Genomic DNA, 27,664 nt, shown 5'->3' with positions numbered 1-27,664 from the left:
TTAGAGGAAAACATAGGCAGAACACCCTATGACATAAATCACAGCAAGATCCTTTTTGACCCAGCTCCTAGAGAAATGGAAATAAAAACACAAATAAACAAATGGGACTTAATGAAACTTAAAAGCTTTTGCACAGCAAAGGAAACCATAAACAAGACGAAAAGACAACCCTCAGAATGGGAGAAAATATTTGCAAATGAAGCAACTGACAAAGGATTAATCTCCAAGATTTACAAGCAGCTCATGCAGCTCAATAACAAAAAAACAAACAACCCAATCCAAAAATGGGCAGAAGACCTAAATAGACATTTCTCCAAAGAAGATATACAGATTGCCAACAGACACATGAAAGAATGCTCAACATCATTAATCATTAGAGAAATGCAAATCAAAACTACAATGAGGTATCATCTCACACTGGTCAGAATGGCCATCATCAAAAAATCTAGAAACAATAAATGCTGGAGAGGGTGTGGAGAAAAGGGAACACTCTTGTACTGTTGGTGGGAATGTAAATTGATACAGCCACTATGGAGAACAGTATGGAGGTTCCTTAAAAAACTAAAAATAGAACTACCATACGACCCAGCAATCCCACTACTGGGCATATACCCAGTATGAGAAAACCATAATTCAGAAAGAGTCATGTACCAAAATATTCATTGCAGCTCTGTTTACAATAGCCAGGACATGGAAGCAACCTAGATGTCCATCATCGGATGAATGGATAAAGAAGATGTGGCACATATATACAATGGAATATTACTCAGCCATAAAAAGAAATGAAATGGAGGTATTTGTAATGAGGTGGATGGAGTTAGAGTCTGTCATACAGAGTGAAGTAAGTCAGAAAGAGAAAAAGAAATACAGTATGCTAACACATATATATGGAATCTAAGGGAAAAAAAAAAAAAAAAAAGGTCATGAAGAACCTAGTGGCAAGATGGGAATAAAGACACAGACCTACTAGAGAATGGACTTGAGGATATGGGGAGGGGGAGGGGTGAGATGTGACAGGGTGAGAGAGTGTCATGGACATATATACACTACCAAATGTAAAATAGGTAGCTAGTGGGAAGCAGCCGCATAGCACAGGGAGATCAGCTCGGTGCTTTGTGACCACCTAGAGGGGTGGGATAGGGAGGGTGGGAGGGAGGGAGATGCAAGAGGGAAGAGATATGGGAACATATATGTATGTATAACTGATTCACTTTGTTATAAAGCAGAAAGTAACACACCATTGTAAAGCAATTATACTTCAATAAAGATGTTTAAAAAAAAAAAAAAGAGTCATGTACCACAATGTTCATTGCAGCTCTATTTACAATAGCCAGAACACGGAAGCAACCTAAGTGTCCATCGACAGATGAATGGATAAAGAAGATGTGGCACATATATACAATGGAATATTACTCAGTCATAAAAAGAAACGAAATTGAGTTATTTGCAGTGAGGTGGATGGACCTAGAGTCTGTCATACAGAGTGAAGTAAGTCAGAAAGAGAAAAACAAATACTGTATGCTAACACATATATATGAAATCTTAACAAAAAAAAAATGGTTCTGAAGAACCTAGGGGCAGGACAGGAATAAAGACACAGATGTAGAGAATGGACTTGAGGACACGGGGAGGGGGAAGGGTAAGCTGGGACGAAGTGAGAGAGTGGCATGGACATATATACACTACCAAATGTAAAATAGATAGCTAGTGGGAAGCAGCCACATAGCACAGGGAGATCAGCTCGGTGCTTTGTGACCACCTAGAGGGGTGGGATAGGGAGGGTAGGAGGGAGACGCAAGAGGGAGGAGATATGGGGATATATGTATATGTATAGCTGATTCACTTTGTTATAAAGCAGAAACTAACACACCATTGTAAAGCAATTATACTCCAATAAAGATGTTTTTAAAAAAAGAAATTTTAGCTGTTTTAATGTATCTCTACTCGTCAAGTTCTATGATGCACTAATTATAAGTGTATGCAGATTTTTTTATATACTTTTATGACATGTGCATTAAAGAGGCAGAGGCATCTCAAGGAAAGCGGACGCTCAAAATCTTTATAGGTGCTGTTCTGGAAGGGAGGCAACATGAAAAAGAGGAACGTGTTTATCTGTTGGAAAAACATGAGTACATGAGTAGCAGGAAGAATACAGACCTGTGTAGATATTGTTCAAAGGAGGAGAGAGGATATGTGCTTGACTTCAATTTCTTTATAGTCATCAGCTCTCTATTTTTTTTAATCTGGATACTGTTGATTACATTTAGGTATTGATGAAAATGTCAATGAGACTTTTTCTAAAATCACACAGTATTATTTTAAAAGGAATTATTTTACTTTAAAGAAAATATTTTGTGTTAATATGTCCCTTGAGAAACATTCTCATTTAAATTATACACCTTGTGAAGAAATTCAATTATTGAGTTGTTCCAAATCTGCAGAAAATGATCTGAAAGTTTTATAATTAATATATAACAAAAAGGTGTTGCTAAAATGCATTAAAGAATTATATAAAAGACTAACCATAAAGAACAAAACAATGAAGATAGTGCAAACTTTTTTTAAGGCAACAAATACGTTTCAATTTCTGGAAGAACAGCTGTGTAAACTGTTACAGAATCCATGGTCTATGTAGTCATACCACTGAGGCATGTTCTTGAAGGTCAAGGGCTTGGTTATAGTCAGCCACAGCTTCCTCAATCAGACCTATTTTACCACGAACTTCTGCTCTAAGATTATATACTAGAGCATCATTAGGTTTCAAAGACAGAGCTGTAAAAGAAAACAATTTCAAGATATGTTTTATGCTAGCACTCAAAAAGACTCATTTTTTTAAATCAAAATTTTATAATATAAGAACTTTAGCATTACCTATTTGAAAACATTTTTCCTCATATGTACCTAATTATTTAGTTAAATTTAAAACATTGAATCTTTCTAAGAAAATTAACTCGGGAAAACACAGTACAATGTCATTTTTGAAAGGCTGGCAATGTTTATGTATGGTTTCCCTAATAATTTTCTATGTCTTAGCTTACCAATGCTGTAAGTTATTACATAAAGGAATCCATACTGATTACATTAAAGATATGATATATCTAACCATTAATTCTAATGTTAGTTTATCTAGGCAAATAGACCTGATGATTTTCTTCTTTTGTCATCTAAAAACAAACAAATCAGCCATTGTAATATTACTCAAAAAATTACAAAAAAATATACCTTTACTTAGGTCTTCTTCAGCTAGTTCATATTGCTTTAAACAACAGTAGAAGTATGCTCTGTTAAAATATACTGCAGCCCAAAATGGACAGCTTTCAACTACATATGCAAAGTCTTCTTTTGCTTCTTCATATCTCTTTAATACTGTATTTGCAATAGCTCGATTCATGGTAGCACATTCATTTTCTGGATCAAACTTTAAAGCCTTTGAGAAATAGTCACTAGCCTATAAAAATGTGAAGATAATGATAATCTGAATATATTTTAATTGGCAGCTATACAGCAACTTGAAACACTTTTAATATAAAACTAAGGCCAGTGGCACACTGAGGAGATTGTGGAAGCATTTCATCCCAGATACAGATGATAAGGAGGTGCCAGCATTTGTAGAGAATGTAAAAGACAATAATAAAGCCAACCAATAGTTGGTCTGCTTTTTGTTATCACCATGTGTCAGCAGTTTTAGACAATGTCAGAGATAAAATACTCTCTGCTGAGGTGAAATGTTCCACTACCACCTCCCCCCACCACACACACACAAATCTCACATCGCTGTACAGCACTAGAAAAAAGTAAAATATAAGTTAGAAAAGAAGGTCACACAGGAGGATGAAATATAAGTTCGAAAATTAACATTTTTCATATAAAAGCAGAGTAAGGGCTAAAGAGAGAAGTGAATTTTGAAAATAAAGTTCTAAACCATACCAAAAAGAGATTAAAAACTCCGTTATACTATGAAAAGCTATAAGGAAGAAAGAGAGAAGATTAAAATCAGCTTGTCAAGAAGATCAAAAACTCTAGATGATTTACAACTCGTCATCAAGCCGGAAGGGACCCTCGAAAGTGTGGTCCATCGACTAGGTGTTGGGGTCTTGATCAACAATAAGTTAGAAAATTTTAAAAAACTGGTCCTTCATCACCAATTAGACACCCTACTACTCAAGGTAGGAATCTCATCTCTAACTCTGTGATGGATGGAAAATGTGCCTCCTACTTTAAAACTTCCCTAAAGGAAAAGCCGTTTTTAACAATACGGCTTGCTGTCTCCAATTCCTTACCACTCGACTTTTCCCCAGTACAGCACAGTCTGGGTTCTATCCACCTCCCCCTAGCCCGTGAGGTCTGCTCTTGCTAAGGCTGAAGATGTCGTCAAGCCCAGTAGGCATTTTCTAGTCCTTTCTTTCCATGGCATTTCTGTGGCCCAGATGCTCTCGGTCTCTCCTTCCCTCTTAAAACTCTCTCTGTCCTTGAGACAGGGTGTCTCCCTAGTTTTTCCCCTACCTCTCTGATCATTTTCTATCAGTCTTCTTCATGGAACTATTTTTCTCTATATTTCCCAGGGATGTGTCCTCAGTTCACTTCCATTGTGGGTGAAGTGAAACATTGAGAGCATGGTAGCCAGGAGCCCAGAGCATAGGGCCAGATTTCTAGGTTCAAACTCTGGTTCTACCACTTATTAGCTCTATGTCCTTGGGTGAGTAACTAAAACATTCTGACTCGATTTTTCTCGTCTATAAAATGGAGGCAACAAATCGAACCCTACTTTCAGTGCTGCTATGTGGATTAAGTGAGCTGACAGGTAAAGTACTGAGAACAATATGCAGAATATAGTAAGGACTCAGTCAATTATTATTGATACATCATTTTTTTTTGCCAGTGTCTACAAATGGAGAGACTTCATAGCCCCCAGGTAATACTCCATGAATTTTACTGCCTGAGACGTTTGAGAAGCAATTAGATCAAGATTGTGTAACCCATCTCATCCCAGAATGGGAGCTATTCTATGCTGTAGTTAAGTGCAATTTAAAGATCCCTTAAGATGGCAGCAGAATTGACATCCCTCTGTGAAGAGCTTAAATTAAAGAGAATTCACTCCTGAACAGGAGGCTGGACTCACAGTCATTATAAATGAGGCAAGGGAATGACTCGAAGCACAGCCAAGACTTCCTTCAAAAATTAATTTGTTTCACTTTAATTCACCAGTAAATGATCAATAAAGGCTACACAATTCTACATCACAAAAGCATGACTTGCAATCAGGTAGAAGCAAATGCCTACCTCAGCTAAAATAAATGAACTTAGTAAAACACAATGGTATGGTTAACTTTGAACAATGTAACTTTCTATTACAGCTTTGAAAACATATTACTTAGAAAATGAAAGCCTACAAATTTAATGAGGTTACTTGAAGAACAGGAGTATTAACTATGAAGTAGTTAGAGGCCAAAGACGCCTACCACAATAGATGGCCTTGATTTAACAATTGGTCTAATGCCCTCATATCTGTAATTAATTAGAAAGCAGATCCAGGTATTTTTTAAAAGTCACCTGTAATTCATGACACATGCATGTAGCTCATCCAATTGTGGTGTAAAACCATTAAGTCACTAACCAACCATAAAAGAGGCCAGAACACATACATGTTTTAACCCTTTAGAGATTATCTGGTCTGTTGAGGGACCCTTCCTCCTGGCCCTAAATCTTCTTTCCATACATCAGAAACAAAGGGGGAGGGGGAGGATGGACCAGAAATAGAAGAATTTGCTCCACAAAGAAGCATAGAGCACACCAAAATAGCTGAATAACTACTCTCAAAGTCTGCTTGTCTCTGAAGGGAGCACATACTGCAAAGCCCGAGTACCCAGTATATCAAGACAGAGAACGGAATACATTTTAGATCAAATATTTGCCCAGCTGATGTGTCCCCAGCTTGGAGGAGAAAGAGCCATACTTAAAGAAAAAAAAAAAAAAAAAAAAAAATCAAAGATCATACTACACTTTAGATCTAACCAAATAGTTTTATACATGATGTCCATAGAGTGATTAAGGACAAATAAGTTTAAATGTGAGGGTCTCCCTCTCATGTGGACCTTAAACACTGATAGAAACAGAAAATTGCCCTGGGCACTGTGTTTGTCTAATGCTCGTTAACTAACTCTACAATGCAGAGAGACAGTGCCAAGACCCAGCCAGAGAGTGGTCTGAGCTTGAGGAAGTTTAAGGCAACTGACCCTGGCCTGTCAGCCTAGGAAAACATTAGCCTCCCAGCTGTCTGAGGTCTGAGCTATGACAATCTCATTAATGCCTTATATAATAATACCTTTGATAATTCTCTGTCCCAGCAGCTAGCTTCACCACTGAGGTCAACCAGCCTCATCACAGGGGTCAGCAAGCTAACTGATCTAACTTGGGAAACAGCTAAACTAAGGCAATGGCAGTAGAAATAGAATGGAAAGAGCATATCTGAGAAAAAACTAAGAAGGAAATTTGACAGGATTAGATGACTGATTAGATGAAGAAGTTGAGGAAGAGAAAGTTACAATTGATGCTAATATTTTTACTCAGGTGACTCCATGGAATGACATCTTGAATTGAGACAAGGTTTATACGAAGAAGAGCTGGACGGGGCGTAGAGGACAGAGAGATTAATTCAGTTTTGGCTCTCATGCACTTGTAAAACATCCAGTTTTAGCAACTGGTGATAAATATGGGTTAGGAGCTCAGAAGAAAGGTGGAGGCTGACATGTAGTATAAGCAATGGGTATAGATGGGCTTTCTGAGTAAGGAAATATGGAGAGAAGAGAAAGCAGTGTGACTCCTGGCATTAAAAAGCTTAATTGGAATGAGGAGATAAGAGACTAACACACAGAAACAACTGTGGAGTGACAGGAAGCCGTACTGAATCTGTATAGAAATAATTATACACAAAGCAGTATGGAGTCAAGATCTCACTTTAAATTTAACCACAACCTCAAGTGAGAACTTGAAGTTGTCTGGTGGTTCTACTATACTTCCCTAGAACGTTCACCCTACCGCTCTCTAAAACAATTCTTTCACATTTTCTCTTTTCTCTTCAAAACTCCTAGCCATACTCTCCCCCTTTTTACCTGTCCACCCTCATTCTTAACTGGTAACTGGTACTCATATTCCACGGAAAAAATGTAATCATTTAAGAGAAATACCTACTATCAAAATCTACCTATCTACAGCCAGCTGTGCCCCAACTCTCTGCCTTTCCTCATGACATAATGGATAGTGTGTCCTGCTCCCTTCAAAGGCCATCCCTGGAACTTCCAAACTTTAGCCCCATCAAATCCTCAAAGATTTTGATCCTAATTATCCCTGCCACTCTGCCCTGCACCAACAATTTCTCCCTTTCTACTAGATCCTTTCATTAACACAGGAGCATGAATCAGCATCCCTCATATTTTAAAAAATTAAAAATACGAACACCTTACTCCACTCTAGCCACCACCCCCATTTCCCTACTTCTCTTCACAGAAGAATTTCTTCAACTAGTTGAACTGTCTCTAATTCTTCACATTTTCTCCACAACCCTTTCCGCTCAAGGCTCTGATGCCACTGCGACTCCAACAATGTTCTTGCCAAAGTCATCAATGACTTTCTCCATCCTCCCCTTCCTTGACTTCTCAGCAGCATTTGACACAGGACACATTTCCCTTCTTAAAGTACTTTATTCTTGAGGTGATATCATGCTCTCCTGCTTTCCTTCCCAACATCCTGACTGGATACTCCCCGCTCGGTCTACACTCTGGAGTCTCCTCTCTGCTTCACTTCTAAACATTGGTATTGCCCCGGGGCTTGCTCCTTAAACCCTTTCTCTCCATCTATACTATCCACCCAGGTAATCTCATATAGTCCCACACGTATGCTAGTACTGATATAATGATGCTTAAATAAGATGGTATTAGATGTTTGTCACTACTAATATTGTTTATTTTCTATTTCTTCCTCCAGTAAAATGTAAGCTACATCATAAAAGAAGTCTTCCTTACCTTGTTTAGCTCTGTATCTTTGGGGTCTTAATTCCTAGCACATGGCAGGTACATTATAAATATAAGGAGATTGAAAGAATGAAGAACTAAGTAGAATCAGGAAATATCTGCTCAGCTTTTCCAGCAAAATACAGACAAGGACTTTAGCCTCTTGGTAGATAAAGGTGCCCCAAAGATCATTTTTAAGGGGTATGGTGACAGTATCGGGTGTTAGAGGAGAATACAGAGGTTACAGATCTCAGAAACTGCAAGCAATAAAAACAACTTACAAAACACTCAAGGAAAGAAAAAATGAGTCAAGGACTCTAAACCCAGACATGCTGTTGTAAGATATAAAGGCTGCAGGCTAACAGCTGTGAACATGAAATAATTCAAGGAATATTGTTCTCGTGAACCTTTTCTCAGGACTCTACTAGAAGACTACTTTCAGACCACCAAGAAATGATTGGTTAGGAGGGAAACTTTGGCAAAAAGCCCGGTGATGAGAATTAAATATATTTAACTGACGAACTAAGACTAAACGTGAAATAAAGGTAACAAAATAGTATGCAAATATTAAATACTCTGGCAGTGTAGGAATAATGAAACACAACAAAATGGAAGAATATGGAGAGAGTGGAAAGCAAGCTGACAGAACAAGCTCAAGCATATTTAAGGATATAAATATAAACATTTTTCAAAAGAGTATACTGTTAACTAAAATTGACTAATAGATGAGAGGGAGAAATAAGGGAGGAAGAGATTAAAGGGTCATTTTATTGTTCTTCATAGTAGAGAACTAAAGAAATAAGGAAGTAAGGGTACAAAGGTATTTTTATAAAGGTCATCACTAAAGCAAACTGTAAACCTTCCTAAATATTAGAAAAATTCTGAAATTTTTAAATAAAACAGACCACAGAATAAAATATTTTAAATACATGTAAACAGAAAATATGATATAAAATAACAGAACTAAGACCAAACATATTGACCATGCCAAAATGTCAATGGGATATAACCCACCTATTAAAAGATAAATATTTTCAAATTGTCATCTAAACCAAAATCCAGCTCTATGCTGTATAAAAGAGACACAGCTAAAACAAATGATTCTAAACACTGAAAATAAAAGGAAGGACAAAGGACTATCAGGCAAAAGCAAACCAAATGAAATCAGAGGTCAGGATCTTCACATCAGATATCGGAGAATTTATTCCAAAGAGAAACAAAGAAAAGCATTTGTAACGCTGAAGACTACAATTCACAATGCATATGTAATATGTATGAACATCTATACATGAAATAGCAGCAATTTTCATAAAGCAGAAATTACAAGAGATGTAAAGAAAACTATATAGGGCCACACTAATTATAGGATACTTGAATAAACCTTTCTCTGTCCAAGATAAACCAAATTAAAAAAAAAAAGTATGGATATAGACTAATTATACTCCAATATTAGAAAATATAAAAGCCCTTCCTCCTGAACATTTTAAGTTCCCTATTAATTTATTCTTTAGTCAAAGGAGAAATAAACTTTCAAGTGCAATGTTTTGGGGAAAAAAAATAAAAACATTAAAGACCAAAATACAGGGGATACTGCTGAAAACCGTACTTGGGGAAAAGGCATAACCTTAACAATTTACCACAATATAAATGAAAGGGTGACAATAAATGGATTAAGCTTCTGATTCAAAAAGATAGACAAAGAACAAAATAAAATTGAAGATAAAGAGCAAAAGAGTGAATACAGATTTAAAAAAACTAAAAAAAAGGGCTTCCCTGGTGCTGCAGTGGTTGAGAATCTGCCTGCCAATGCAGGGGACACGGGTTCGAGCCCTGGTCTGGGAAGATCCCACATGCCGCGGAGCAACTGGGCCCGTGAGCCACGATTACTGAGCCTGCGCGTCTGGAGCCTGTGCTCTGCAACAAGAGAGGCCGCGATAGTGAGAGGCCCGCACACCGCGATGAGGAGCGGCCCCCGCTTGCCACAACTAGAGAAAGCCCTCGCACAGAAACGAAGACCCAACACAGCCATAAATAAATATATTAAAAAAAAAAAAAAGAAGTCTCTAATATTCTATTAAAAAAAAACACACAAAAAAATAGCGTTTGAGTCATGCAATGCATTACAGTTCAAATAAAATAAATTCAAAATATAAAAAGTATCATCTAATAACCCAGCACTTTCATTTCAGCCGTTATGAATTGAGGTCCAAAAAGATTAAGTTGTCATGAAAACCAGAACTAACAGACATATCTCCTTACTCCAGTCAAGTGCTCATGTGACTGAAACTTAGAAAAGGTAGAAACTAAGATGAGTTAGATAATCACATCACGAAAGAGAGTCTGGGAGGAAGTCTGAGATTTGGCTAAATGGGGGCAAAGAGCAGAGGATTCCAGGCTGGAAGCTGGTGACAACGGATAGCAAGGCGACTGCCGGCACTCAGAGAAGTCCAAAACAATGTTTACTGGACGAGTGCTGAGTGGCTGATGATAATGAGGAGAAAAAATCCATAGAGGTGTAAACATTTAATAAATAATTATAAACATTTTTATGAAAGAGAAAAAAAATTTTAAAGAGCTAATAAATAAATTAGCCTGACATATAAGGACTGCATTTTGAAACTATATGTAGCAGAGAAAGCATTTACGGTCAAAAAGAAAATGTTAGGGAAAACTCACATTACCTGGGAAAACTGCCTGTGGTGAAAGTAGATATTTCCTGCATTAAAGTAAGCCAGTGAGTATGTGGGGTTTAGAGAAATTGCTGCTTGATAGTCTCTCATTGCGTTCTGTTGTTGACCCATAAACTCATGAATCACACCACGATTTGTTAAGAATTCTGCTCTAGTATTGATCTGCAATATAATAGTATGAGTATTTAGCATCTTGGAATAGTACTTATCTCCAATTTCATGTCTGCAAAAATGGACGTTATGAAATCTCTTTGTGGGAAACTAGTAATTTTACAGGGCAGGTGAAACCCCATTGGAGCAAATATTTTGAGAAACAACTCCAAATGAAGTTGGTTCAGTGTCAACACTTTGTTGATTTGGTTGCAATAAAACAAATAATCTTAGTGCTCTACTCAGTTCCTTTGCAAAGAATAGATGCAAGGGGAAAAAAGCTCATCTCTTTAGCTCTGTTAAGCTGGAGAAGAAATTAAATAGTTAACATGTTTATTTGTCCTATGTAGTAGCAATTATCTTTCAGGTCTTTCCTTTTTCTCATCTCAAAGATTACAACACCTATCTAAATTTACAGAAAAAGAATCCGAAATCTAGAAGAAAAAAGGCAGATTTTCTGTCACTGCATTTTTTATTTGCCATTTCACTACAGAAGAAGCTGGGGATTTACACTATTCTTTCTTTAGTTCCTTCAAACCCAGAACGTTATTTTATTTTTTGCATTCATTTTTTATTACACAATAATACTGATGTATCATGAAACTATAAATTTGCATTTACTGAGAGGAATCAACATTTATTAGGGATTTGTTTTTAAATTTTTTAAATGCATTAGGTTATAAAACTGGTAAGCTATAATAACTCTTTAGGAATCTCCTGGGGAAAAAATACAAATATTATTTTCTCTACAAGTCACTTTTAGAAAGCAACAGAGAACTTCTTATTTGATCTTATTCACTGATGATGTTAATTTAATGCTAATGATAATATAATCTGAGTGGATTTTTACCTTCATGGCAGCATTTATATCCTGAATTGCAGCAAAATTATCACCCATCTGAAGAGAGACCACAGCTCTTCCTTCATAGGCTAGGTAGCTCTTCGGATCAACTTCTATGGCAATGGTAAAGTGGTTCCAAGCTTTCTGGAATTTTCCTTGGGCCTAAAATAATTTTCCATTTACACCAAGTAGGAAATTGTCCATATCATGACAAATGTTTATGATTCTAACTTAATCAAATAAAGCCTTTAGTAAGGGTATATTTATATTGTGCTTAATCTAAGATATTTTAAACAAGGAAGTAGGCTGTACTGTGAGTGCGTTCAATTGACTGATTACCTCTGAGCATTTATGCTGAAATTTTAATTAACTGAAATAAATCTAATTGTCAGAGTCATCTCTTATACCAGTCTTGAACAACATAAAATCTTGACCACGACGGGAAACACCAATGCTTCTGACAATCACCACAAATTTTATATTGAGCTCTGCACACACAGGCAGGAATTGTCTATGTGCTTGGCATTGAATCTCCAGTTATACATACTATACATAATAAAATAAATATGTGTTGAATAAGTAAATGAATAAACTAATGGTGTAAAACCTATTTGATAAATTGTACCAGCATCACACATTCCATGAAAACTGCATGCAAATCTACCAAGCAGGTGTTTATACCAACCTTAGTGCCAACTGGAAGAAAAGAAAGAAGGTTAGGAGAGGACACTTAACAGAATGATGTCAGAGTATTTCCTAGAGAAGGCCATTTGGCAACTAAATACCTCATCACAGGAAGGCAGTGAGTTGATAAATTCAGCACAGTCCAGGGACTGTCCTTTATTCCTGTGGGTTCAAAATCCCAACTTGCCAGAGCCTCAGAAGCGGACTCTCACATAAACCAAGCAAAGCCCAGTGACTCTTGCATAAACCTAACACGAAATATAACTAATAAGTTAACTAGACATTGTTCTTTAACCAGTAAAGCTTCTCCCTCACAGTAAATTATGTGGAAACCAACATCGTCACCACATGTTCATTTGATAAACAAGGAATTGAACTTGTCTGTTCCTGACAACAATTGTTTTGCTCACTTCCATAACTCTAGTGCTAGGCACATAGTAGGGGAATCTGTTTCATATTTGTCCAACAAATGGCCACTCTTCCCCCGAACAGGATTTGATGGGCCTCTTTAACTCTCCTTTTTCAGTCCTTCCTTTCCTGATTCAAGTCTTCCTCACACTAATGTGTTTTTCAATCCTCCTTCAGGTTGATATATATCAGTGAGATCTTCATAAAACACAAATCTGATGTCATTGCTCTGGTGAGTGACATTCACATTTTTAACTGACCTGGACCAGTTAAAAAGACCTTCACCTCCAGTCATTACTCAATTCAGTCTCATCCCATACCACTCTCCCCTTGTCCATAACATTCCATCCCCTTGAGCCCTCTGTCTCTTTCTCACAAGACTTAATAATGGGCTGTTCCCTCTCTCTGGAACACCTTGTTCTAAGCCCTAACTCCTAGTCCTAATTACTAGTCTTTCACACTTCAGTTTAAATGTTAATTTCTCAAAAAGTCTTCCCTCACCCCTAAAATGAAGCTAGGTTCCCTTGTTACAAGTTGTCCTAAAACCCATCCTTTTTCTTTGTTGCACTTATCCTGAATAGAATTAAGTAATTATTAATAAGACTGCTTGGTGCTTATCTCTCCAGTAGGTAGTAAACTCTACAAGAAGAACCAGTGTATTTTGGGCACTGCTGTATCACTAGGCCTAGATCAGTTCCTGTCCTATACTAGGTGCTCAGTAAATCCTTGTTGAATGCAATGAATGATGCTGTTAACACATTTCTTTTGATTGCAGTAAGTTCTAACTGTTTTAGGAGTCACCCTGTCTCTAAATTGCCTTTGCAAATTTCTACTGTGATCAAATAATGGCTAATTTTATGTTTAACACTCAGAAGGCAATCTTACTTCCCTTATTAATCAGTTCTTGGGCATACCCCACTATAACCAAACCCACAACCACCCCCAGTATTATTAATCTTAGGTCAGCCAAATTCACTTACTTTTAAATGAAAAAAAATTCAACTTTAATGACAGATTATTAATAGGAACTTCTGCAAATTACCATAATTTAAACATACTTTGGCCCATTGTTTAAATTTTTTAATATTAAAAGGGATAAAAAGATTATTCCTTTCCTTTTCACGGAAAATATAACACATCTAGCACTTTATTCCACGAATACCACTACATCTTTTGTTAGTGCAAATAGCTCGGTGAGTGCATGGGTCAGGTCAGAGTGTCCCAGAAATCACTCAGAGACCTGCTTGACAACACAACAGAGCAACACCCTTCCAACTTTCTGGAAGGACAAATGCCTGGTCTCTTGCCTTCCGCTATGTTCTAATTCACTGCCATGTGGAAGATGACCTGAATTCAGAAATCCCTATACAGTGGTTGTCTGATCCATCGCATAGATCATACATTGTTTATTCCCTTTAGCTTTTCACTAATTTAATAGGTCAAAACCTATGGAGCCCAGGTATAAGCTAGTGAAACAAATTTTAGCCAGGTTCTTATAAGTGAAACTCATCAGGCAAGTCTTAAAAGTTGTCTATAAGTGTGGTAGGTATAAGGGGGTGAGGTAGAAAGGGGTGCAGGCGTTAAGGAAACTCAAGTTCAGAAGATCCTCATCTCACTATCACACCAGGTCTCTGGGTATGCTCTCCAGGCAGGCTCCCTGTAACTCATCAAACCCCTGCTTCTCACTGCTGCTCTGAATACGAATAAGAAAGGAAAGGTAAAATGTTCATAGCCAAAGAAATATCATGTATCCCCATCACCACTAAAAGGCCAAATATACTCTTTTTCTTGTCCAAAGGTGCTTTCGTGGTAAAATGTTGTTATACAATATTACCTGCAAATTATAGCCTAAACAAATTCTGGCTTTTGTATAGACTGGATTAAAATGCAGTGCTTTCAGAAAGTCCTTCTGTGCTTGTTTGATGCCCTCATCATGTCCATATTCCATGTAAGAATTTCCCCGTCCAATGTAAGCATCCAGAAAACATGGATCAATTTTAACAGCCCAGGTAAAGAAATTGACAGCTTCTTCAAACTCTTTATTTCTGAAAATAAATTAAAATATTGATGCTTTCTGGTGAATAATCTAACTGCTTTCCTGTATATAAACTCTTCATAAAGAAATGCATTGACCTTAAAAAAACTTAATTTTTATTATTTTTTATTATCATAAGAACTAATTGTGTAAGTCCATATGACCTAAGGAAGCCTGATGGATTCTTTAAAGATATTGGTAAAAGGAAAGAAGGGAGGTAAGAGACATTTTTATAGCAGAATATGCTGGGATGACATGCTAGAGTTCTTTTTCAGAATTATAAAAATCTGAATGGCATTCTTGAACCTGTTTTTAACAGTTATCAGTGGCCAGTATAGAAAAATATATGCTATTATTGATAAAATACACTATTTAAATCAGATTAAAATAAATTCATTGTTATTTATTTAATATGTCCTTTATAATGAAAGGAGCTAAATTTTTATCACATGGGAGTTCTTACTTCAGATCTTCTATAAAGGCAGCCCATTTCATTTTGGACACCAAGAGAGGAGGGGAGAAAAAGAAGTAAAATGCATTTTATTTGTTAACTTGTGAATATATGTGACTAAATGATAACTCTGTCTCTCTATCTTCCTTAATTAGTCTCCTATGGTGAGGAGAGGGTTGTTGAAGGAATCAAATATTCCCATGTCCATGGGTATATAAAGTCACTTTTCCACTTCACATGCATATCTAATAATTATTTTTAATCTCAATTAATATGGAGAGTCTAGAATTTTTTTTAATAGAATGAAGGCACTAACACTGAATAACTGCTTACTTACCAGGTACTGTGCTAAGTGCTTTACATATGTGATTTTACTTAATCCTTCTAACATTTCTGTAAGCTTGTTATAACTTTTTATATTTTATAGATTAAAAGAATATCATGGCTCAGAAAAGTTTGCACATAGTAAATAGCATAGCAAATAGCATGCTAAGATTGCACAGAGTAAATATCTGGGACTCAAACTCAGGTGAGCCAGACTCCAAAATCCATGCTTTCCCACAGTCATCTCTACCCACATTCTTCACCTTTAACATACTTGTAGTTGGTGCACAAGAGCCAGTGAGCTGATATCTCAACAGTGTAGTCAGAAGAAAGCCTTGGAGTTCAAACCTAAGCCCGAACATACAAATTAATAGTAATTTTTCAAAATTGTTAGACGGATCAAATGACAGCATGTGAAAAACCCTTAGCACAGAGACCCTCACCCAATAAAGATTATTATCTTCCTTCCATTCTTTTCATTACTTCTCAAAAAGTTTTCAAATTTTTATGAGATGCATCATTACTTTGCTAACTTTTCCTTTGTAAAATACATGGAACCCAGGGTAACTGTTCTAGAAACTATCATCTCTTAGATATTACTCAGCATTATCTTTTAAAATACTGTTTCCCAAACCTCAGCCCCTCTTTTGTGACAGTTGCCCTATGTTCAACCTACACTATCATTTACTTAGTATTTTTCTTTAAGTCAAGTCACTCTTTTACTTAAGTAAATCTATTTTTTTAAATAGCTTAATTTCAATACCACAAATACAAAATCAGTATCTCATGCCATAAACAGAAGGCAACCATGAAAATAAATAAATATTGGAGTTGGATAGTGTAGTCTGCACAAAACCAAACCTGAGAGCTGTACCGTCTATTACAAAGTGTGGGAAAGATGTTAAAGACTAACTCTTAGCTGACACCTTCTCCTTGAAGTATTCAGAAGGTTTGAGAAAGAATTCACTTTGAAACTGAAAAGCAATTCAGCTTCTCATAATGTGATTCAATATTTTTTTAATGCTTGTGCACACCATGAAAAATAATGGAGTTACTCATGATATTTGCTCCATGTTTTGGCAAACACTACCCCAAAGCATTCACCAAGTATTGTGTCAGAAGATCACACAAGAATCAACAGTGAAGCACCAGGAAAGCCTGGCCTCTGACGTTACAAACAGGGGAAGGTTAACATTCACATATGTGAGCCAACTGGTATCTTCTGAGTTCACTCTGTGGATTCTCACTAAGAAAACATGGGCTCCCTTCCCTCAAGCAGTTTTCAATGAAACTATCCTCCTCCTTCCTGATAACTGGCACTATTCGAGAAGTAAAAGTTCACTGAACATAAGGTCACAATGCTTGTAGCCACTTTCTCACTGTATTACAGAAAAAATTCTAGCATAAACAACAAATCTTTTATCAAGAATAATTACACAGTAGTATTCCTGTATAAAAATGCATTTAGTTGGTAGGTTTTGTTATGCTCAGTATTTCTATCTATGGATAGTGAACTACTTACTTATGATGCATACCTATGGTGACCATGTAAACTGAAGTTTACAGGGCAACCCCAGCTCTCTCATATTTTTCCCACAAAACATTGAAATGCTTCTTGTATATTTACATCCAAACTGTATCATACACATTGCTCCCCTCTTACCCAGAGGGAGATTTAAAATCCTTGTGAGTACATGTGCCGATATATGGTTTATAAAACATAATCTCACCCTTTGAAGAGTCTAACCAATTTAAAAAGAAAAAGAATAAGCAATGAATTGAAGCTATTTTTCTATACACATCTAGTTATCAGCACTAATGTTTAACGAACATCTAGTCTGTTCTGACTAAGTAAATAATCATTAAACCTTAAACCTGGAAAGGGATCCCGAAAGCTACCTAGCAAGCTCTTCAAAGCTGATGATAACTAAAAATCAAGTCCGAGGAGGTGAGAGAGCCAAAGCCAGAGACTCCCAGCCCCCTCCACCACTAGAAAAAAAAAGAAAAACTCCATAGACACAGCAACTTCATTTTTCTGAAGATGTGTGTATCACACAGTGCCCTGCAGGTTGGAGCTCCTGTTAAATAATCACATGGCAGTTAGACAATGAAAAAATGTGGCAGTGTCTCTTATATCAGAATACAGGTTCACTGGCACATAAATTGTTAAACATCAATTACACAAATATAAAAGTATATGAAATTAGTTTTTCTAAAACAAAAAGTGTTTGTATAAATCTAAAATAACGTGATCACTGACGGAAGGTGCATGCCTCTCATTATGGTGTCTATTAACTAAGAATCGTGTGCTCAGCTTGCAGGCTAGGCCACGGACACCAAGGCCCACCTCATTTTCCAAATTAATCACATAGGTGACCAGATGTGCCCTACTGAGTTGTACAAATAAATCATAAATACCTCCCAAAACTAAAGAATGTGGCTTGCAGAGTCGAAGATTCAGAAATATTTTATGCAAATATAAGAATGGTAAAATAAATGTGCTGAAGTAAAAAATGGACAGAATATGTAACTCTGAGCCACCAGGCTCTCCCTCTGTGACATTTTTTTTTTAATCTTAAGGTAGCTTTCTCAAAGAGATCTAAAAATTAACTCTACCTTAACACTCTTAGTGACCAAATTGGGCAACAAGTAGGATATTCAGCCTAAGGAATGTTGTCTCCTAGCAACCACAAGAGTGAGAACCAGAGATATACAAAGGCACGCTTCAAAAGTCTGCAAACCCACGAGTTCAAAGATCAAAGCCCTAAAATTTAAAGATTTATTACTTTTCAAAAATTTTCCAAATGGGAGAATTTTTACTTTCTCCACTATAAGACGCCAATAGTGAATCTCATTATTTACAAACCATGCTGCTGTAGTAATAAGTTATAGCTCACCTTGAAAAGCAAAAATATTTTTCCTGAAATAAATGTAACCAATCACTAAACATTCCTTATTGTTAAATTCAGTAAAACTGTTAAAACACATGGAATTGGGACTATGAGTTATCAGAGCTTTACTGTTGATTTAAACTCTACTTTTATTAAAGGACAATAGAGATTCTAGCGGGATGATGAAAGGTGGTTGTTTGGAATTGCAAAGCAGTATCAGCTTAAGGAGGCTCCGCCATATATACCCAGTGATTACATTTCATAAAAGAGATCAGGAACTGACACACAGAGAAATTTACTGACTCTAATAGTTGCAAAGCATTGGAATGAGGTTGAGAAAAATTTTGGTGTCTATTTTTAGTTTTAAGAGAATTCAATGACCTCAGACATTTTTGGCCTGCACTCGCCTACCAAAACAAACACATCAGTCATCGTTATTCCATTTCTTTTTAAGAATGACAATTACTTAAAAAGATGAATTGTACAAAGGTTGCTGGATTAAAATAGACAATGGTGTGACTGTGTTTTGCTGTCTGTATAAAATTAAAGGTCTGAGACCAGTTTAGGCCTTTTAACCAAAAATGCCTTCACAAGTTCCAGTTATTACACTACTATGTTCATAAAATGTCAAAAATCTAATTCTCATTGGGAAATGTACCTGTACTAGCTATGTCCTAAAAGGGGAAAAAAAGAATTTCAATTTCCTAAATAATTCAAACTATGTTTCATTGTCTAGATTGTATATTTACACAGCCTAGTCTACTATCCTAATTTCCTCATCCAATTAACTGCTATGGTTTCTCTCATGAAAAATAATGCTGTAAACTATTACTTAACCAAATACACTTTATTTCACATTAAAATACTCATGGGCTGCATTTCTGTGCTTTTAAAAGCAAAGTGTTTAGAAATTAATTTTTAGATGTCAAATGTATGTGTAGAAATGTAAGTATTATAGTTAGCAAAATCAATCTACTATACTCTAATATTATCTCAGAGTAAATTTTAAACTGACCTTCTTCTGTATTTTAGCCTCATATAACTGTTCTTTTCTCCCCTCTATAACTTACTTATTTTTACAATAATACCAGAAACAGGTAATAATGTTTTAAGTAATGTATTTTTTGTAGACTTTATTATACCTTGTAGATATTTACTGGTATTGTTTTAATCATTTTTAGATTTAGAAATGCTTTCTAAATGTAAAATTTTCTTGGAAATATAATATTTTTCTAAATCAACCTCTCTTCCAAGAAACAGGCTTTCTAAAAGTTAGTTCCATTTTATGAACAAAGTTAATAACTTTATTTTATTCTTAGATATTTCAAGTTATGCATGATTTCATTCTGTGTATTACCAAGGTCCTTTCCAATAAATGGGCTTGAATCAGATGGATACCCGCAATGCTATGATGCGGGTATTTACTTGCTGACTTGGCTAAAATAGTTTATTAGTAGGTAGAAGAGTGCTGATACAGGGATTCTTTGTGCCTCTCTCCATGTTTGTACTCTGTCACTTCCACAATATTCTCCTCTGTTTCTTCTATTCTATTATAATTATAAATCTGATGGTCTCACTTGCTCTCACTTCAACATAAATTGCACCCCATACCTGTGATAGCATATGGCAGTAGCTTGACAAAGGCTCACATTAGTCTTGCTTATCAGTGCAGCTTGTTTAAAATCCTGAAACAGTTTTACAAATTTTTGTTAATTTTACAGCATTATATTTTGTGCTTTCTTAAACTTCCTTCTAACATTGATTCTACCGTGAATAAAATTTACACAAGCATTAAAATATACATCTTCTTAAAACGCTTATTTTTTCCTTTTAGTATCACATGTAGAGCGAGAACAGATGGAGCAGAGGAAACCCGTAACCAAAAACTCACTCAGAATCTTGCGCTACTGTCCACTTTTCCTGTGATTTTGCCTGGTATTATAACGAGGTATCAGGTTTACTTTCTTTTTATTGTTTTTTCCCAATGAACACCAGAGACTTCCCTATCCAGATGGAGATAGACATTTACCTGCAGAGAACCTTATGACTATAGGACAAACAGGCACTCAGGCCCAGGGAAAGGGCATAACTGAGCCTCTATGTGGATTAACTAAAGCAGCTGTTACCTCTGGAACCCACACTTCTAGGGGAAAATGTGTCATTTTATCCAGAGATCCTAGAGGCCTCCCAAGAGGGAGCAATGGGAACGCTAACCACAAGATTTGAAGTCAGGGCAGTCAGCTGGGGTGGACCTGAATGGCACTGGGGAAGAGGTTAAAAGAACTAAAAGTGCTAAGTCTGCCGGAGATCCTGCCGCTGTGGCACCAGAGACACAGTGCCTGAAGCTCTTTAGCTTTTCAAAGCCCTACATAAACAACTGAAACCTGAAGCAAAATAAAAACATCACTGAACTGAAATAAATAAAATATCTAAATATCTACATATCAAAAGATCATGTCAACTGCAATGAGATATATATGTATATTTGTGTGTGCACATATATACATAAATTATGCGAGATTGATTTCAATGTTTGCCATAAAATGGGAAGGAACCTTCCGAAAGTAAGAGTTCAAAGCCTATGAAGGAATAAAAATGGCTCTGTTTTTTCCCAGAGGACTGCTTCAGCAAGAATCTTCTTGGGCAGTTTTGGTTGTGAGCTCACCTGACCAAGCTAGACTGTGGAGAGTACTCTATCGTCCCCTGGAGTGACTAAAAGAAACCCTTCCAGACTCCTTTCTCATTTCCAGGAGGCTGGGATGTGGGCATTCTACAATCTTAAAGGGCAAGTGTCAGAGTTCTGGTTTCTACCCAACAAGGGAGGACCTAACCATAACGACAGTCTCCCTCCTCCCTCTCCCCCTCATCCTTCCACAAACCTTCCTTGGCTGTACTAGAGAGAGGAAGACGGCTGTTTTATGGGGGTAGAATAAGTTTTCTGCTAATACTGGGGGTGGAAGACGGAGCAGTACGGTCAAACTGAGCACTCTTGGATCCTACTGGAGGAGAAGGAGAAGTCACAGACCCATCTGAGAATATGGACTCCCCGCTTAGATTCCCAGCATATTTTGATACTAAATGGAATTATTTGGAAGAAAATAAGAAATTTATTGTCTAATCAAATATGCTACCAGATAACTCCCGTAGGAGAATTTTTTTTTTTTTCTGAAATGGGGGCAAACTTACAGTGTAACTGAGATTTATTACAAACATTCCCATTAACTTTGGGAGTTATGAGGAGTGACCACAAACTTAAAAGGCTGAGAATACCAAGTTTAGTTTTATAATCAGATAAAACTTACAAAAGTCAGCTTGACTCTATATAGAAAATCATTGTGATGCTACATGGTAATTAGACATTATCAGCAACAGACACAAATGATGACTTAGGATTACTTAGAATAAAGCTAACTGCAGGGCTTCCCCGGTGGCTCAGTGGTTGAGCGTCTGCCCGCTAATGCGGTGGACACGAGTTCGAGCCCTGGTCTGGGAAGATCCCACATGCCGCGGAGCAACTGGGCCCGTGAGCCACAACTACTGAGCCTGCGCGTCTGGAGCCTGTGCTCCGCAACAAGAGAGGCCGTGATAGTGAGAGGCCCGCGCACCGCGATGAAGAGTGGCCCCCACTTGCCGCAACTAGAGAAAGCCCTCACACAGAAACAAAGACCCAACACAGCCAAAAATAAATTAATTAATTTTTTTAAAAAAGCTAACTGCAGTTTTTATGATTTTCCTTTTCTGCACTAGTTTTGTTTCTAATATGGATCATAAATAAAAAACCACACAGAGTCACTCACATACAAAGCAAATTCCCTCCACTCCCTTCCTTCTGCTGATGAGTTTATCTGTAAGACTCTTCACCTGCACCGTCTTCCTGTGTGTCAGAGGATGCGCTCTTGACCTCATCCTTCCCATCTCTGGAAGCTTGCTCCATCATCTTCTTCTGTCCTTTGTAACTTTAATCCTTTTCTCACCACCCCGACCTTGTATGCCTTCCCTCAAACCTGCCTGCCCGCAAGCTACACATGGCTTTGTCTTTCTAGTTCCTGTCACTACCAATCTCTGAAAGCAGAGTCAACACTCACCATCTCCATGTCCCCAAACGCCATCAACTTCTTGTTGTTTCGTAAGTCCAATTTAATTTTGTAATTTGTAAACTGCCTCTAAAGGCATTTTTAAATTTATTTTTATTTTTCTCAAAGTAACTCATGTGTACAGGGTAGGGTAGAGGGTCCAATGAAACTAGAAAACTCACAATGCTTACAGGGATGCCCCGTGCCACCTCTCCTTATCTCTGAGCCCCACTCCCCAGAGTCAAACATTTTTACATCTTGCTGTTATTTCTTCTGCTATTTACCTCTGAATTTCTAAATAACATGAGCATTTTATCATGTTTAAGTTCCAACATAGGATAGAACTTAGCTACCTTACACCATCACTCCACACACCTCCCCTTCTCCCACCATCCCCATAGCCCTATGACAATGTGTTTATTTTACTCTTTATTTTACTTCCCTCAAGGGTAGAATCTTTGGCTACCCACTCATATTTAAGTTTGAAAATCTGGAATGGTAGTTTGGGGTGTCTGGGCACCTCTTCTCCACTATCTTTAACCTTGTGGGATTATGTCTTTTTTATTCCTTTACTGTCTTCCTGGTTTTCAAGAGGACAAAGAAATAAACAAATGTTCTCAATCCAACAAGCTTAACCATTAACTTCCTAAACAATTCCAGTTTAAATGCCGCACTCCACTTCCCGTGTTCTTATGAAGATCACACAACTATCAATTAACTAACATGTGTTCAGTGCTCATCCTACTTGACCTTTCTGTTAATCAATCATTCCCACTAAAAATGTTTCCCTGGTTAGGTTTTAAGACTCTGCTCTCTCTTGGTTCTGCATTTAGCCCTCTTATTACTCAATCATATATTACTTCATTGGTCTACCTCAGCCAGCCTCTTTTTTAAAATTTTTCAAATTAATTTTTTAAATTTGCAGAGGGGAGAAACATTTTTTTTTGCTTTTAATTACAGGCATATCTTGTTTTATTGCGCTTCGCAGATACTGCACTTTGTACAAATTGAAGGTTTGTGGCAATCCTGCCTCAAGCAAGTCTATTGGCTCCATTTTTTCCAAAAGCATTTGCTCACTTCGTGTCTCTGTATCACATTCTGGTAATTCTCACAATATTTCAAACATTTTCATTATTATTGTATTTGTTATGGTAATCTGTGATCATCTTTGATGTCACTACTGCAAAAAAATTACAGCTCACTGAAGGCTCAGATGATGTTTAACATTTTTTATCAATAAAGTATTTTTTAATTAAGGCATGTACTATTTTTTAGATATAATGCTATTGCACACTCAATAAGACTACAGTATAAACATAACTTTTATATGCACTTTTATATGAAACAAAAAAGTCACTTATTGCTATATTCACTTTATTGCTGTGGTCTGGAACCAAACCTGCAATAATTCCAAGGCAGGCCTGTAGTGTTTGCAGGGCATATTTTTTTTCCAGCTTTTTTACTTTTACCTATCTATATCTTATATTTAAAGTGTGTTTCTTGCAGTCAGAATATTGTTGGGACTTTTAAAAAATTCTAATCTGGCATTTTCAATATTTCAATTGGTGTATTTTGACAATTTCCATTTAATGTAACTACTGATAAGGTTGAATTTAGGTCTACCATTTTATTATTTGTTTTCTGCTGGTATCCTCTGTTTCTGTTCCTTTGTTTTCTCTTTCCAGACTTATTTGGGATTATTTTAATCTTTTAATATTCCATTTTAATTAAAATACTCTTTTTGACTGAGGAGGTCACATTTGAGAAGAAACCTGAAATGAAAGGAGGGTGTGAACCAATAGGAGGAATATTCTACACATAGGGAACAGCTTGTGTGAGGACCCTGAGTCAGGAAGGGAGCCTAGCATTTCCAAGGAATAGCAAAAGGCCAGAGTGGAGTAACCTGAGTGGAGAAAAGAAGAACGCTGACAATGAAGTCAGATCAGTGAGCAGCAGTTAGGTCACTAGGGTCTTGGTTGGCCATAGTCAAGAGTTCAGATTTTATTCTAAGTGTGATGGGAAGTCACTGGAGGGTTCTGAGCAGAGGAATAACTTGCTCTGCTTTATGTTTTTAAGAGGCCTCTTTGGCTGCTGTGTGGAGAACAGCATGCAGAGGGAAAAGAGCAGAAGCAGAGAGGCCAGTTGGGAAGCTACTGCAGTAATCCAGGGGAGAGAAGGTGGAGGCTGGAAGGAGGAGGAGAGCAGTGGCAAAAAATGAGAAATGACTGAATTTAAAATATGTTTTGATAGCAGAGCTGACCACACTTGCTCATGATTTAGATGTGGGATGTGAGGAAAGAGAGGGATCAAGAATGATTCCCACCAGACTATGAGCTCCTCAAGGACTAGAAATCTGTCTTATTGATATTTGTCTCCGTATCTTCAATGCCAATGTCAGTACCATGCCTTGTCTGAAGGAACACAAGATTTGGAATCAAGTGAGACCTGAGTTCAAATCTTGCCCCAGTACTTCCTGGCTGACTAAGACTTGATTTAACCTCTTTTGAATATCAGCTTCCTCTTCCATAAGTTACAATCATAAATTGTGCAGCATTATTGAGAAGCTGGCAGGTAGTAAGTGTGTGATAACTGGAGTTAATGTTGTTCTTAAGTACTAAATAAATACTTACTAGGTGGATAACACAGGCCCTTCATTTAATTCTCCAACAGCTGAGGTCTTTTGCTTCCAACTCCCATTCTCCTCACTTTCTCCACCCAACACTATTGTCCAGAGTTCCACAGATTTTTGCCTACACCAAACAAAGCTTCCCCTACCTGAGGGAATTCTGAGTGGTATACCTCAAAACCAAAACCTAAGGGAGTTCAACCCTTGAAATTACATTTCACCATAGTGTAAATTGCCTAGAATACAGTTTCTCAGACACTTCCTTAATAATAAGTAATTTTGTGGGACAGAATCTCAAAAGATGACTCCAGAAGTTGAAAAATAATATCAATACAAGGAAAATTGTGAATGAGAAAGAGACTAAGCAGCGAAGTAAATGATACATAAATCATTTTATAAAAACTACAGAGTTTTGTCTGTAGCTAAGACACTCCCTTAGGGGAGATGATAGTCTTGATATTTCATCAATTCGGAATTTTTTTTTTACATATTGGCTATTTATCTGTATTAAAAACAAAGTAAAAAAACACTTTTTTTGCAAAGATTCTATTACTCATTCAAAGTATTTCAACACAATTCTTGCTAAAGTTGAATTATTGCTCATTAATATTGCCATTTGTTATCAAGAAAAATTTTTCACTGGTTTTCAGAAGTGAACATGCAAAATCAAGCGGGTTCATTTTTACAAGTAAACAGAAAGGTTTACCTCTAATGCAAAACTGAACTGCTCTAGTTCTGTGTAGATGAGTCCACGATTAATAAAGGCGTTTAACGTCACCGTTTCTCCAGCATCAAGGAGAAGCACAATTCCATAATCTGTTAATGCCTAAAAATGAAATAATCACTTACAACCTAAAGTCAACTCTTTAGAGCATTACTGCATTGACCATGGACAAACTAGTACCTCATAATTAGTTCTTTCATGTGACAAAATTTATGGCCAAAAATAATCATTTGTTAGATTTAAAGGTTTCCCTTAATTAAATACTGTGGATGTTGCTCCCTCCTAATAAGCGGTGTGCACCGCGCTTGCACTTCACATGTTATCTGTGAATCATCTGTGAACTACTTTTATTGTGTATGGATTGAAGCAGGGATGCAACACCCTCCCCCAACTTAATAGTTTCACCAAATGACTGTTGACATTAAAGCAGAGCACTTGTTACCTTTTGAAATTTAATTTCTTTGCAGTGATTTATTGTTTTCTTCACTGAAACCTAAGTTTTATGGAGGCACAGATTATCCATTTTGTTCACCATTGTAAAGCCAGTAACTAGCACCATGCCTGCACATACTAGGCATCTGATAAATTTTTGTTGAATGAATAAATCATAAAGCAATGAAAACAGATCTTAATAAAACTAACAAATAAGCACTTGTTGGAATATTACTTCAATATTCTCGTTTTTTTTAAGATATTAGTCTAAGCTGAGAATCAACTCAGAGGACCTCTCTCCATTTTTCATCTTTTTTTTTTTTTCTCATTCAATGAACAGCCAAGTTTTTACTGGTCATCTACTCTGTACCAGGTACTAGGAGCATCCCAAATTTGGGCTGGAGCTGAATCTCTTAATTCATTTTCCTTCTGAACATTTTGTCCAAAAGAGCCATATGGTTTCATCAGAAAAGGCCCAAGTCATATCATATATGCCTGTAGCACATGCTAACTGAAAATGCAAATAAAATAGTATTTTACTATTTGCTTAGTGGTTCTCCTCTACTGTTTCATGATTGGGCACTCAAGCATCTAAAAGAATTGTACAATTAAATATCCTATATGTATATTGTGGCATAACTATAAATAAACATTGACAAGGCTGTAAAAATAATTGGTAACACTTGTAAAACAAAACAGAACTAGAATGTTTGCCATTTTCCCTTCACAGAATCACAGAATTAAAACCTGTATATATATCAAGATGCCTTAGAAATCCACTAAGCAGCTGAATATGTGACATAAGAGGAAACAAAAGCTGGGAAATGAGATTTCATGAAGGTCACAATGAGCAGGCTTTGTGTTTTGCCTCGGCTATTATTACTAACCTTTCAGCCTTGGGAAAGTTACTTAACACTAAGCCTCAGTTTCCTCATCCACAAAAATGGGATATTAATAACTCATCATATTGTTGTAGAAGTCCACTTTAAAATATTTTCATTATATGTTGGTAAAGCGTTTAGCCCAGTGCCTGTCACACAATAAGCCCTAAATGAGTGGTAACTGTTACTGTTTTTATTAATACAAGGTGATAGGAACCAGAATTCACCTTTTCTAGTTTTTATGAAATCATACCTTGGGAGTGCATTTTCTGCACAAAGTACTTGGGTTTTCTCAGTCTTGTTATGGCAGGAATGCTGAGAAACGGGTGGAGGTAGACAAAAGGGAGGAGGTGACACTGTTAAATGACATCTGGTCCACATGCTGGAGGTCAGATGGTTTCACAAAGCCACCTAAAGACTGTTAACCAGAAGCAAACAAACCTGCGAA

At 36.7% G+C, this 27,664-nt stretch overlaps 1 protein-coding gene across 1 annotated transcript in view; it reads right to left on the bottom strand.

The window, feature by feature from the left end:
- Nucleotides 1-2,635: 2,635 nt before the first annotated feature.
- Nucleotides 2,636-27,664, bottom strand: part of TTC6 (tetratricopeptide repeat domain 6) — a 214,670-nt gene continuing 189,641 nt past the window's right edge. The window contains exons 25-31 of the mRNA XM_061182474.1: nt 25,886-26,005; nt 20,092-20,165; nt 14,614-14,824; nt 11,697-11,849; nt 10,688-10,858; nt 3,223-3,448; nt 2,636-2,772 (exon numbers count right to left, since the gene is read on the bottom strand). Of these exons, the coding sequence (XP_061038457.1) occupies nt 2,636-2,772; nt 3,223-3,448; nt 10,688-10,858; nt 11,697-11,849; nt 14,614-14,824; nt 20,092-20,165; nt 25,886-26,005 (1,092 nt within the window). The remainder of the gene's footprint in view (nt 2,773-3,222; nt 3,449-10,687; nt 10,859-11,696; nt 11,850-14,613; nt 14,825-20,091; nt 20,166-25,885; nt 26,006-27,664) is intronic.

Source organism: Eubalaena glacialis, chromosome 2 (genome assembly GCF_028564815.1).
Source record: "Eubalaena glacialis isolate mEubGla1 chromosome 2, mEubGla1.1.hap2.+ XY, whole genome shotgun sequence".
In the NCBI taxonomy this organism is placed as follows: domain Eukaryota; kingdom Metazoa; phylum Chordata; class Mammalia; order Artiodactyla; family Balaenidae; genus Eubalaena; species Eubalaena glacialis.
The sequence above is the reverse complement of the archived record's forward strand: the minus strand, read 5'-3'. Positions and strand labels throughout refer to the sequence as shown.